The 15,252-nt window shown below is 35.4% G+C and overlaps 1 protein-coding gene across 2 annotated transcripts; it reads right to left on the reverse strand.

Annotated features, from left to right (window-relative positions):
* Positions 1-3,258: 3,258 nt before the first annotated feature.
* Positions 3,259-15,015, reverse strand: c1qtnf1 (C1q and TNF related 1). 2 transcript variants are annotated; one of them, XM_052102218.1, is made up of 4 exons: positions 14,826-15,015; positions 6,316-6,458; positions 6,057-6,163; positions 3,259-4,535 (listed from the first exon to the last, which is right to left on the reverse strand). In XM_052102218.1, the coding sequence occupies exons 2-4, from the start codon at positions 6,456-6,458 to the stop codon at positions 3,985-3,987; spliced, it is 801 nt and encodes a 266-aa protein (XP_051958178.1). In that variant the 5' UTR covers positions 14,826-15,015; the 3' UTR covers positions 3,259-3,984. The 2 variants fall into 2 exon arrangements, with proteins under 2 accessions (XP_051958178.1, XP_051958177.1); XM_052102217.1 differs by having other exon boundaries at positions 6,057-6,166.
* Positions 15,016-15,252: the final 237 nt, after the last annotated feature.

Consider the following 15,252-nt stretch of genomic DNA (forward strand, 5'->3'; position numbering starts at 1 on the left):
CTCCTAGTTGTCTTTTTCTCTTTCCTCCAGTGCAATAATGGAGTAAAAATTTGGAGTAAACAAGACCGCTCACTGGTATGAACGAGCGGTGCCTGGTGGTCCCATCAAAAAGAGGCTCAAAGTCTAGTTTACGATTATTAAATTTCTCTGTTCCACTGTGGTAGAATGAGTTTCCAACCTTCACTCTATCTGCTGATACCATCTCAACATTCAAGAACCAGCTGAAAATATATCTGTTCTGTGAGCACTTAACCAATCCACACTAATTGTACTTACTAATGAACTTAACTTGCCCTTACTGTACACAGTGTTTCTTCTGCACTAGCACCTATAGTACTCCAGCCACCTTGAGAGCTTGGCAGTACAACACTGATGTTGTTGAACTTTGTATGACAAATGCATGCTATGTTCCCCATTTGTAAGTCGCTTTGGATAAAAGCATCTGCTAAATGACTAAATGTAAATGTAAAAATGTCTTGACAAGCTTATACTCTTAAAAATAAAGGTTCTTAAATGGTTCTTTGTTGGGATGTATGGTTCAATTTAACATGCATGGAGACTTCGCACTGCACAGAAGGTTCTTCATATTCAATAATCTCATATAATGTAAATATTTTCCTAACTGGTGGAAAGTGGGCTCACTGTAAATTAGTAATGTCCAGTTTGTGAACAAATTGTTCTATTGAACAGGTTGGAGGCAAATGGATTAAGGGGGAGGAACTTTCTGATTCTAGAGAGCATGTTATTGGACAAAAATGTGGATACGCCCATTTGTTGTCCAATTTCCTGGAAGATTTTTTTTTAAAATAGGTTTTTTTTTTTGGTTAAGAAAATAGTTAATAATAAGTTAAGTTAATTTGTCAACTTTTAGAACTACTACATACCCATGTTAATAGGAATGGAGTGAAGGCCACAAAACCCCCATTTTGGTTTTATGGGGTCTTAAAGAGATGAAAATTCTGTCATTATTCAGTCAACCTCATGCCATTCCAGATGACTTTCTTTCTTCTGCAGAACACAAACGAAGTTTTAGAAGAATATATCCGCTCTGTTGTTCCTTTCAATGCCGTGAATGGTGGCCAGAAATCTGAAGGTCCAAAAAGCAGATAAAAGTAGCATAAAAGTAATCTGTAAGACTCCAGTGGTTAAATCTATATTATCAAAAGCGATATGATAGGGTTAGGAAAAATATAAATATTTAAGTCCTTTTTACTATAAATCTCCACTTTCACTTCCACATTCTTCTTCTTTTGTTTTTGGTGATTCACAACCTTTGTGCATATCACTACCTACTGGGCAAGGAGAAGAATTTATAGTAAAACAAAAATATATATACCAATTTTATATTTATCTTTTTTTCACCAATCATATCGCTTTTGAATATATGGATTTAAACAATGGAAACTTGGATTAATTTTATGCTACTTTTATCTGCTTTGTGGACCTTCTGTCCACCATTGACTTGCATTGTATGGACCTACAGAGCTTTTTATGAAAGTTGTACACATCTGGGGGGGAGAAAAAAATGAATGAATTTTCCATTTTGAGTGAACTATCCCTTTAAAGCAAGTAATTAAAAGGTATGAAGTAAAAATGACCACTATTACTGTAGGTGTTCCAATAATAGTAATAATGGACATAATTTCATTAATAGAGACATACATAAGGCAGATCATTCACTGTAGCATGTAGCTTATGACACTGAGAAAGTGTAAGCTTAACTGGCTTAAAAGAAAAGCACTCTCGGATGACACCTTAAAATGCTTTTAAAGTGCTAGGTAGTGGAGCTGTTCAGTTGAGTGTGCAGAAATAGTGTGCCTGCTGAGTAAACATCCCCCTCCCCATCTACCATCATCTAATGGCCCATCCAGTCAAAGACCCATCACAAGTGCAGCACACATCAGCAGCATTTACCCCGTGCTCTTTAATGGACAGGACAAAGTTTGAATCCATTGCTTGTCAATGCATTTTATAGCTGCGTTGAGAACAGGATCTGATGACTGTAGTTTTGTAGACAAAATAGTCCCATTATTTGTTAGATTGAAACTTGGATTTAAATTGATCTTTATTGGGTCTTTCTTGGGTGAGTGCTGACTCGTTTTTCTGTACCGTATTCAGATCATTATCTTAAATTAATTCTATTAGTTTTGAATGGCCAAATAAATCCAGCTATGGGCAACAATCGAAAATATACCTGATGCTTATTTACTCATAATGTTGTTTCTGAGACATTATCAAACGTAATTAATGAAGACCCATCAGCAGTAAAAGATTACAAGTAAAAAATTTCCAGGGCTGTGAGCACTAGAGATGAGAAGATATGGGACCTTTTTTATTGATATGTTTCTTTAATCCAGGGTTAGTGTAATAGGATATGTAGAAAAATTGAAGACAAAAATGTAACCACAAGAGGGCGATGAATTGTTTCTTCAGACAGGCCAAGAGTAGTTATTGCTTAGAGTTGCAAACTAATGAGGTCACCAACTATAGGAGATTTAAACAAGCAGAATTGAGGCCAATGAAAACTAAAATTGTGTTTAGCTGGTCACAGCTGGGCTCACATATATAACATATTTCATTGTGTCATATTATCCATTTTACCAATCAGACATTTTCATCTAACTTGCATGATGATGAATGATAGAAATGTAATGGAAAAGTCAGTTTAGACGATAGGCTTCACATTTCTGCCTTTTAAACCCTCCAGCAATTGGCCTTATTCACTTCCATTCTGAGTGCTTCACTGTAACCTCGGTTTTTGCTCTCTTTTAAAAAAAATAAAAATAAGAAAAAAGGAGGGATGTGTCGAAATGATTTTGTGGTAGTCAACATTATGCACAAACGCTGTCGATTAAGCATAACTTGTATTGATCACAGAATATAATAAAGCTTTCAGCACGTTTGTAGTACTCTGGCCATTTAAAAACATAATTTAAATAATAGAGGACTCTTTTGGTCGAAATAACAACAAAAAAACTGAAATGTGTAATTAGGTCTAATATTTGCTGTCTGTGAACTGTGAGAGGATGGGTGACAGCCATAGAACAACTGCAGTGTCCTGAGTCCAGAACATTCCTCTAGATCAAGTGTTTGTGGCCAAACAGGTCAGTGGAAATTATGACACATTTAGCAGACATGCACTCAAAGTTACAAAGCATTTCATTTTCTTTTAATGTACTGTATAAGTACTTGCCTTTGTTCTTCATTTATACATTGCAGTGCTTGGCGAAAGCCAGAGTGGGTACTATAAGACTGGTATAAGAGTCAGTTGCCTTTAATGATAATGGCCAGAGAAAGAACATTTACAACTGCTAAAATAATCATAAATGTGATTTCTGCCAAAGCCTCTGTCAGTCCTCTTTTACAAATGTACTCTTGACCTCAGTGACCTGTGACATTACAGTTCATTCAAGAGATTTCTAAAATAATAAGCTTTTTTACTAAAAGTATTTTACAGTGATATAATGCAGCAATGTATACCATGTTAAATATTTGCTACTGTTTCAATGTATTTATATCTGTCATTGTTATGAAATCCACAGTATTGTCACTTATGCACCAATAGGACTATGAAGTCTCAACTGTATTCTAACACTAGATGCATTCATTGATACAAATACAGTACATATATTTAGATGCACCATCAAGGTGTATCTTTACTGATTAGAAATTCTCTAGTTATATCTGAAGCATGGCCTGTGTCAAAGTATCTGTCTCAATTTACAGACTGCAGTTTTGAAATATTTGTTATTAAACATAATATTTGACATAATTCAATGTTTTTTTTATCTTATATGACTATATTTCAATCTCCTTTTTCTGCATCCTTTCAAACAGATCTCAAGATTGAGCTAAAACATAATTGTATTTAAATTATTCCTATATCTTAATAATTATTATAATTTTTGTACAATCACTTTGTTTTTTTGTAGCACCACTGGTATGGAAATGTTGCATGTTTGTTGTCTATAGTTGGTGCTTCGATCAGCCTTCTGAATTTCCCTTGATGAGGTGACCATTAAATGTGATGTAAGTGTCAAAGTCATCACTGAAAATAGCATTCTCTCTCTCGCCCTTAAAGAGCCGAACCCACACCTGGTCATCTCTCTCCAGCGCCAGCATAAGGCTTTGACTCTGCATGATGGAGCGGTCGCTAGGCTGGGCATACAGAATGGCCATCTCCTGCTCATTCTTCATCACATGCAGGTACGTCTCCTTCTGGTTCCAGGTGTGAATGTTCAAGTTGAAGAAATAGATGCCCGAAACATAGCAGAAGAACTTGCCTGTGAACATGTTAAAGTGACCATAAAGATTGACAAACTCGGTATCGAAGATCATGGTCTGGTAGTAGTCGTTACTGTGCAGTGCCTTCTTGCGTCCCACTGAGAAAGCAGCATAGTAGGACTTACAGGGTTCCCCTGGGGCACCAATGCTGCCCTTGGTTCCCTTCGTGCCATGGGGCCCTCTGGGACCAGTTTGTCCTGATTTGCCTAATTTCCCATAGGGTCCTCTCTCACCAGTGTCTCCTTTCTCCCCTGTAAGGGAAGGAATGTAGCAGCACATTAATAGTAGACAATTTTAGTTCAGTTTAAAGTTTTGACTGCCTTTATTAATGGGACTTGTGCATTTTTTTCTGATACAGTATATCACAGAGGAGACTGGGACTAGCTGTCAGAAATGTTAACTCCGTGAAAGTCAATTTCTGCATAGCCACATACAGTACGTCAAAGCCATTGAGCATTTCTAGCAGTCCCGGGTCACTGAAGACCCGAGGTATGCATTAAAGGGTTAAACCAAATGTGACATCCTGCCCATGTTAAAAATGAGCCAACTTACCCTGGACTGACATATGAAAAATAAAAATACCCAAATCCTGCTTATTTATAGAGTTTACTGTTTTAGCCCTATCCCAAATGCAGACTTTCCATGAAAAATCCATTATAAAAATGTAAATGATTGCATGTTTTAAATTTTGATAGTAAATACAAACAAAGTTTAGAGGTTTCTTTTTTTTTATGTCAACAAAATTGTCACTAAAGAGCTTGCTTGAGATTAAATATGAATAGTGATGATGGAAGAAAAGAAAGAAAAGGTAAATATATCTTGTAAGCAGAATTTTTTTCATTGTGCATCATTTCCAATCAAACTGTAATTTTAACAAATAATAATAATAATAATAATAAATATATATTTAATTGTATTTAGGATGCATAAAATGTTAGCTATGAAATTTCCTAAGCAAAAAGGAGTCTGCTGTTTTATTTCAAAAACTTTAAAAATGTATTTCCATCACCAGCATTTCCAAGAAATTCTGTTAATATGGAATTTGAGATGTGGAAATTACTCTGTGGTGGGAATTTTCAAGATTTTTAGAAATAAAAAAAAGCTAAAGTCATGTGACGCATGTAAAAAACTGTTGGACATTTTTAGTAGAGAAATTAAATAAACGAATAAACTTGCTTTTAAATATATTTATATATATATATACATATACACAGTATATGCTTGTGTTGAGTTCCAGATGTTCTGGTCAAGCTTGCAAGTGTGTTTATTAGACATCAAATAATTAAAAATAATGAAGCTAAAATTATATATAATGGTTTTGTTTTTTATTTATAATTGCTGTTAGGCACTAAGATTGTTAAGAGTTAGGTAGAAGATGGCGCCAGTCTGACAACCATATCTCTTCTGCTGTTTATAACAGATTGGCCATAAAGCCCATCTCTGTGTTTTTTTTTGTACTTTATGGTAAATGTTTTCCTGCCCACAGAAACAGCCTGTGATTACCCAGAACTGGCCTATATCATTCACAGGCAGTGAGCTATTCAACTAAGAGCTTCCACTATACTGACATTGATCCAAACAATTGGATACAGTCAAAGTGAGCCAACAGAGTAATAAAGGTTATGTAAGTTGTTCTGTAAGCATTTGTAGCACTATGTCAAGTTATTTGTAAAATGGAACAAAATTACCTTCATATTAAACTTAAAAGAAAAAAAAACTCAAAGCTGAACATTCCAGCTGTAATCTTATCGTAAATACTGTGGAGTTTGTACCTTTCAGGATAGTGATGTTTATCTGTGGTACAACCTGGTAATGTGGGTGTGGGCTGGCATACTGTGGGGGCTCCTCTGCAGGGTCACAGCATCGCCTGCACTCAGTTCTACTAGATCCACAGTGCAGGAGGAAATAATAATGCCACTAAAATCACCAGATAGACAGAAAGACCGGCCGACCGACCGACCGACCGACAGACAGACAGACAGACAGGCAGGCAGACAGACAGACAGACAGACATATAGATCGATTAGGTACCTGCTGTCTCTGTTGTATTCTGTGGATCTTTGATAGTCTCTGGGCTCATATTTGTCCTGCTCCGTATCTGGGTATTGGGTTAAGTACGGCTCGGCCCATTTGGCAAACACCAGCATCAGCAGAGCCAGACTCACCACCTGCATCTGAGACAGGAGCCATGAAATCATTTGGGTTGAAGGTGATTCGTTTGAATAAAGAATATTGAACATCAACACTTTCAAATGAAGAGGATAACAGAAAATAATAATGTTACATATTACAACAATAGTGTGCAAACTCTCATAATGATTTGTTCATAGATTTATTTTTCTTAAGCACAAGCTAGGTCATATGTTACATATGTTTAAAGACATTTATATACTATCTCATGTGTTTTCAGGCCTCATTAGATGTCATAAAACATGGCCTGAGTTATGAACAAGTTATGAAACCAATGACTAGATGTCTTGGAATGTGTTGTCCAATGTTTTTATGCCGATCAGACTTGATGTTTCGATGAAACAAAATTGTTCTCCCTCCCTCTCTCTCTCTCTCTCTCTCTCTCTCTCTCTCTCTCTCTCTCTCTCTCTCTCTCTCTCTCTCTCTCTCTCTCTCTCTTCTGACCAAATTCTAAAAATATCTGTATAAACCATGAGGCAGGAACACATGCAATGACCAGCCATGAGGAAAAATGATCTCTAGTGAAGCAAGACATTTTTATCTCCATCCTTCTTATGTCTGTTGGTAAAACACCCCTTCTTTATTTGCTTATTAACCATTTAACGATTGGTGAGGATCTTAAAAAGCAGCTTAACTGCACTAACAATTACATTATTGCAGGCCTATATATCACAATCTCTGTCCTAATTGTCATTCCTATGTGTCTCACAAGCAATATTGTTTGCATCAAGGTCACGAAGAAGACACTTACCCCAATAATTTTTTTAAGTGTTGTGTCAAAGCTCATACTGAGCATTTAAAGAATGCTTTTAGAAAAACATCTCGATGTGCATGCTGCAGAAACTCGAGAATATTGTAAAGAATTTGTGCTTGAGAATGTGAACTTGGGAATGAACTTTTTTCTTTTTTTTAACAGCAATCCAAACCACTTAGCCAAGGGTGTAGATTTGGCTTGAACATTGGGGGGTTGCAGCATGAAGCATTTACACATGTTTCAACTGATCATGGTATAAATATTTGGGGAGTTGTACTTACTTGTTTTGATTATTGGGGGTTACCACCCCCCACACACCTACACTGCATTTGAGCACTGGTCAACACCATGAACACTATAAGCATTCTTCTGCAAAAAAACAGTTTGTCCACAAGGAATGTAATCATATGATCATCAACAAATCCATAATTTACTACCATGTATGGCCTGGGTAGTTTACAAATAACACGTCAACATAACATGCATCGCAGTGATGCATCCCACTGTTTTATAAAATCATATGAAGTCTCCAGATCTGTGTGTATGTGTAAAACGTCCATGCTAAGAGATCAAATCACTAAAATAATCCTTAAGTTCAAAGCAGTTTTAGGTTGAGCACTTCTAATCCCTTGTAAGCTTGTGATGTGTTCACCTGTGTATCATCTGACCGTCTCCCACTCCATTATTGTGCTGCATGTGCAGTGTGGTGGAGGCTACTTAGAAACTGGAGCTTGACAAGCAACAAGCTACTCAAGTACACTAAAAAAAAATGACTAGTAAGATTTACTTACACAGTTTTTGTAAGTAAATAGTGGTATAAAACTAGTAGTAAAATCTACTTAACTTTTTGACATAATATTAATTAAAGTGAGTAAATTTAACTTACACAGTTAGTACATTCAGTAGCTTTTACTTACAAATATGATATACTTATATTAACTTGGTAAAACTTGAAAATATTCAAGATATTAGAATATGTCACCTTTTGAATTTCCCTTGAAGAACCCATTTTTATTCTTGTACTACATTACAGCCTCCCATTGGGTGACTTATTTTAGTCTATTTGAGACAACATCACTCTGCATTACTGGTGACAGAATCAAGATATAAAGCTGCACAGTGCACAAACAGACTTCACCCCTTGTGCACAAAACACCTTGATGGTGACTATAAACAGATCATTTGTATTGATCATGATTTTGAGTAGAAAATTAACTTAAGACAAAAAAATAAGAAGTTATCAAAATGTTACACAACAAAAGAAACAATACAAATGGTGAAAATATACAGTTAAACCATGCAAGCTCATTAATTATTCAATCCTAGTGCATGCTGGGAACACCAGCTTTGAAGTTTAGTAAAATTGACTTATTTTCTGTAACAGTGAAATGTACTCAAATTAGCCAATAAATATGAAAAGGTTATCTACTTGAGGATTAATACATGATGACACATTGTAAAAAATAACAAACAATCATAACTAATTTTTACTTATAATTTAGAGGATTTATTTTTACGTTTGAATTTAGAATTTACTTAATATTTTCACGTTCACGCTTCAACTTATTCAATGTAAAAAGTAATTTATCTTTTCTGTAATTTATTTACTTCACCACAAAATCATTTTTTAGTGTTTTGAATGAATGAACATTGATCTCAATTACTGTGTCAGTATTAAACTTAAACAGATGTAGTTATACAAAATAAGACTTAATAAAGAAGAGTAATAGACCCTAATTTATATAACTGAGTCAAAAACCGTAATGAACAGCAGCATTATTAAATATGTAGAGATAAAGTTCTGTCCAGGGACTCGAATCAGTGAATCATTAGCCTCGTTTACACATGCAACTAGGTAAATTACAGGAAAATTGTTGGGTTGACTTTACTGGTAAATGTACCAAATGTGCTGTTCACACATACAGTACAGTACCATCAATAAGGAAATGTATAGGAAATGATACAACTTTGCATTAAGGAAAATTGCCAAAGCAAAATTTGCCAGTATTTTCAAAAGGGTCGTGTTCACACATGACGTCTAAACTGGAGATTGTTGGTAATTTTCTAGAAAAGGCTGTATGTGTGAATGCAACTATTGTCTTTATGAACAATCTGACCCGATTCACTACAAAGAATACTTCTGAGAGAGAGAGGAGAGTATTTTTAAAATTGCTTTAGTTCACTAGGCTGTCAGGCTGTGTTGCTTTTTACTGGAAAAGCTACACTATTTTGAAGACAGCTGAGCTACTGTCACACTACTGAAAAAGTTTGTTAAATTAGTAGGATCACAATTTTGAGTCATTTACTCCCCAACACTGTGTGATTGTAAATCTGTCTAGTCTGTTTGCAGAGTTTCAAAATGGCCTGCTTTACATTTCTTCCCTTCTACCTTTTCTGATTTCTCTTTGATTATCCTCATTTTAATGCTTGGCCATGTTTACAGTCCCACATCTGATATCCTAGCTTAAGAATCCCTGTCCTTCCTGCGGATGTTGGGGTCTTGAGGTTATGTTTACATGTACAGCACATCATTGAGTGCTCCTTTAGATCAGGCCCAGTCTTTCTGGCTTGATAAACATCTGCGCTGACCTTTTTTAAAACACTCATTCCATAAGCTGAGAGTGTTTTTGCTGCCCTCCTCTCCAGGGAAAACCATGATCCAAATCATAAACGTCCAACTGCTACTTTCCTGAACATTTAAGAGCCTGTGAACCCTCTAAATAGTGTTTAACCTCTGAATTGAGAGATAAGAGTGAAATATATAAACATTTGGCTGCTGTGTTCAGTCATACACTGTAACCAGATTTGGCCATTAAAGCTTCATTGTACCAAAACTAAAATATATCTTTAACTCTTAATACCTCTGCTATATGAGCTATTTGCAAGCTAATGGACAACATGCAGCCATAGGTGTCCAGCTAAAATCTGCCTTCTTGATTTCAACTTCAAGATGAAGTGGGTAATTTCTGGGCCAAAAAGAAATGCAAAAATCACAGCAATGCTCACGCCATTGGTTGAGCCAATGTTGTGACATCTGCTCAAACAAACAGTTCTGTTTAGTACCGCTAGTTAGGGAAGGGCGCAACCACTTATTTTCTTTTCTGTCTGATTCCAAGTAATACTTAGACCAATATTGCAGATTTTGATGCCAATACCAGTGCCAATACATCTATTAAACTGAAGGTGAAAAATTATAAAGATAAAATGGGAAATTTAAGCTATTTAAAATTATATTTAAAATGCATAATTATTACCATAAAATAAACAGCATTTATGAACAATAAATTAACTATTACTATTAAAATGATCAATCATTTACTTTTATCAAAGGTCATGCAATTACTATAAGCTTATAAGAAAAATCTAATCTTTTCACTTTGAAACTTATGGTATGCATTTCATGCAAAATAAATAATAAAATCACTAGTTTAACCCTTAAATGGGTGTTTTGCCAAACATATTTGGGTCTTTAGTGACTCTGCACATATATCTTTCACAACTGAATCTTCAAAATGCCCAGATAGAGTCAGTGTTTCAAAACATTTTGATGATGCAACAAATATAGAACAGGATACATTACAGGATTAATTACACACTGAAATTCCAGAGACGCAACTGGCTGTCAATGGCATATTAAGATACACATAACACATAATGTACACAGATGTATTTTCAGAGTTATTTTTTAGTCTAAATAGATGCACAATCTATATAATTTCACCCAACTTGACAATAGTCACATCATACTGTTCATGTGTTAAACTTGCTATAGTTTATTTTCATTTTGCTTCTTCATCAAATAGCAATGTCAAATGTAAATCAAGTAAATTACTAAAACATCACTGCCACCTTTAGTAAGAAATAGCAATTATAATAATATGTATGTGTACAAGCATATGAAACACTGATAATTCACCATTGTCACACAGAAAATCAATTTGATATAGTAGTTATTTGTATGAATATAGAACTTATTTAACTTATAATCATTTGTTATAAACAAATAAATATATATAATGTGATCGCAAACATATAAAGATATTAAATAGTCATAAAAATATGATTTATGGAAGCACAAAAAAGTGAGGTAGTTGCATATTTTGGGTCTTTATTTACCCTTTACACTTTTGGTAATCAAGCAGTTCTAAATGTATGTATATACATTTTTGTAATTTTTTCCTTTTATTTATTTATTCTTTTTTTTGGTTACACTATTCAGAAGAGAAAGGTTGAGGAATACAAAAGTTGTGTGGGCAAAACTCCAAAAAAATGGATGAGGTACAGGGGGTTAAATGAGGTCCAGGGTCACTAAAGACATAATAACTATTTCCAAATCTGCACTTTTGCCATCCCAACAATTCAGCAAGCATGCAGTAGCATGTCGGCTCTATGAGGTGAGGCTTTGGTAGGTTTGGCAAATGGATTTTCTTAGTGAAAAACACAAGTGTGTGGTCAGTGGCCAATGATCCTACTGAATCCAGTGAGAATTAATGTTCAGCCAATTTTTTGTCCCTTTGCTTTGGTGTCTGGTTCTGGATCATATTTGAATTGAGGCTCACCAGGTGCACTGAAATGGTTTTCTAAATTCTCCTGCATAAGGTCAGTGAAGATAAACAGTTTAGCTTGTGTAAAACTGCTTTTTTCATCACTGTGTTAAAAAGATCTTTCTGGCTACTGCCTCAAAGATTTGGTTTTGGCTGTGTGACCAAACGCACCCCAGTGACAAGACATTTGACCATAGACTTCTGAATACATCTGTCACTAGTCATGCACTGTTGAAGGCCCCATATGCATTTGATATGCTTAGATAGCTCCAGACTCCCTATATTTCAATCTTATACCACATTTCCCTTTCTTCTCTACATCCTTGGACTGACCTGTTGATATTCTCACACTAAAATCCTGCCAAATCTTTGAGGCATTTTTGCATTACACATTCTTCAGAGGAAGTTGAATGAACCTCAGGGAATGGAAGTGAACTTTAATGACACGGCCAAGTACATCTATTTTATACAGAGAAAATAAATAGCCATACATGATGGCTATTTATTTATTAGATATACATAGCAACCATGTGTTGTGCTTCCTGAACTTAGAATTAGTTCCTCGAGTACATTCAGATGCTAGTTTTATTAGAAAAGGCAAGCTTTAGACACAGCTGGTCTCAAGGAGGTTGAGAGAAAATGAGCAAACACTTTTTCTTAAATTGTAACACCCATTTTAACCCTCCCAGTCCCACTGAATGGTAGAACCCCTCTCCTGTCTTTGAGATAATTGCTGGGGGTGAACTTTAACAATTCTGTCAATTTGCAATAAAGTATTGAGTAACATCATGTACCTTTACCAACAAGTCTGTCCCCTTCTCTTGTAGGGGAAGGGTATGTACCAAGTAAAGATTGCAGCTTTTGATGTTTCGGTCATGGCGTTTAGATCATGTCTTAATGGGGTAAAATTTGAGAGTTTAGAAATAAAAAACATTTATGAGAGAAAAAATAGCATTTAAATGTTATCAAGTGTTTTTTCTGCAGGACCCAGCTTTAACGTTGTAGATGTGAGCAAATACGGCACCAAAATTGTATTTATTATTAATTTTCATAGTTGTTTTTAACATTTTTGAGGATAAGGGGGAGTGAAGCAACCTGCCATGTTGGCATCTGCTTCATAAAGTGATGGATAAATGTGCACCAAAATCCATAGTGTCTAAATGTTCATACTGCAGTTGACGTCAACAACCAAAAGAATCGGGTGTGCATTCTCCTCCCTTTTGTAAGTTGACAAGTCTTTTTATTTTATTATCTTTAAAAAAAAAAAACTAAGAAAAAATTATATAGTTGGTTTTCATTTTATTATTTGCATTTAACATTGTTTCTCCCTGCTGTCCAAAATCCTATCAAAACAGACCAGCAGCCTATATTTGGACCTTGACCTACTGGTTTATATGTCCTTATTGTGACATTGCTGTAAAAGCATATGCTTCAGTCTTGGGTTCCAACTGTGTATGCAAAGAAAGAAAGAAAAACACACCATCAGATCCCAGGCTCCATATAATTCATTTAATTGAAAATAAAGTGTTATGTAGAGTTTGGTGGTCCTGACATTTCCTATTGTCTAAAAGGACGTATTTTCCCTAACTGTAATTTCCCTGGGGTATTGAAAATTATATTAAATAAAAATTATTTTACCTTTGGCTGGAAATAGTAAACACAGCTGGATTCAGTGTTGGCCCTGACATCAAAGCAGAAACAGTGTGTGCGGTCCATTTAAAGTCCACGTGGTATGTAACACTGAGGTCTGTTTCACCCTTGACCTTTACTGATGACAGGCTTTGTGAGAAAAATGGTCAACAAACTGGCAATCACAACCCATTTTTGACATATTTCCAGGATATTTAGTTTAAAACAAAATGTAGAAGGGGACTTGATTAAATTGGATTGTAAAAAAAAGTGTACTAAATATGACAGGAAGTTGGAGGGGTGTGTTTGAAAAATAAGATTGCCTTAAGATATGTTTCAATGGTGGAGCAAATTATTGCATTTTCCTTTAAGACTTTTTTCCTTTGGTACAGCATACACTGATGAATTATTCTCAATATGACAGGAAATGTGTTTTAAGAACATATAGGTTAAATTCTGATTTAATATTTACTCTAAATGGCTTAACTGTCATTTATATTTTAGGATGTGCCAACTATACAAATTATGCAAGAAAACTCTTTATGCATTACACAACTTAAATTATGTTGTTTGGAAAGTGTGCTGCTCTTTATAGTGTAAAAGTTAGTCTCTCCCAGTGCATGAACCAATTCCAGAGATGAGGCAATGTGAATTTGGCTTTGTGATGGCATGCCTCAAGAATTCCTGTCCTAGATTCTGTTTCTGCATCCAGTGGCAGTGCTAATCTTTCCATGCATAACCAAAAATCTAAATTCTGATTAGTTTTGTAACCTTGAAATTCACCAGAATAATACAATACCCATTATTTAATAGATAGCCTAGTCCTTAGGATGAGAGCAATCACTTGCAGAATGAAGTAGTATTCATAACATTGTAATATTAAAACCACATGGAACCTAGTATTATTTTATTAGATAAGATTCAGCCCAGCTATTTTTCCCCCTGCACCTGCTGTTAGAGTCTATATGTGCACATTTCCAAGTGTGTTTAACCTAACAATCTTGCAATTGCTGTCATCCCTTAAAACATAGGTCTAATTGAAGAACACCAAAGTGTTCTTATTCAGCTCTTAAGTATCCACTAAGCATTTGTCAATAGCCGACTAACCAAGAACACATTGGAAAAACTATATGGTATTCATGCTCTTTTGTTAAATTACACAATTACTTATATAATGCACTGTAAGTAAGACACAGACAATTTTTTAAAAAAAAAAATCAAAAATTCAGGCCAAGCTAGCTTTTGTTGCTAGGTATATGGCTGCACACCATGATTAGGTTTCCTTGGCATCTTGAAAAAGTTTTAAACACTGTTGCACTTGCCATAGTGTGTAAACCATGTGACTTGTCTTGCAAAGAACAGCATCCAAAATCCCAAACCTCTATTGTAAACCCATATTCAAAAGTGCAAGTGATGTCTCTTACCTTTATTTTAGCAGATTCAAACCTGAAGGTCCACAGGGAATGTGGTGCTCAGATCAGCTCTTTGTTATTGCACTTTGGATGCTTGTGTTGTCCGTGTCACACTGCTCTTTCTCTCAGAGTGTGTTAGTGCCTGTCAGTGTTTTTAAGACTTATCCCTCTCCTGTTCTACCAAACTCAGCATGCCATGAGGAGCTGGGGAAAAAGTGCAGGAAGGGAGTAGAACTGAGGGAGGAGCATGGACGCATCCAAGAGGGAGGGATGAATTAAAATCAACAAATGAGGAAGAGAAAAATGTTTACAGAAAAGAGGCCAGATTAGGCCAATTTGATAGAGGGAAGTACACAAGGTTTTGGTGAGGTGAAAAGAGTAAGCAAAAGTGAGAAATAGTAGCACATGACAGAACACTGTGCCAGATAAAAGCAAGAAA

The sequence above is a fragment of the Xyrauchen texanus genome, chromosome 33 (genome assembly GCF_025860055.1).
Source record: "Xyrauchen texanus isolate HMW12.3.18 chromosome 33, RBS_HiC_50CHRs, whole genome shotgun sequence".
Classification (NCBI taxonomy): domain Eukaryota; kingdom Metazoa; phylum Chordata; class Actinopteri; order Cypriniformes; family Catostomidae; genus Xyrauchen; species Xyrauchen texanus.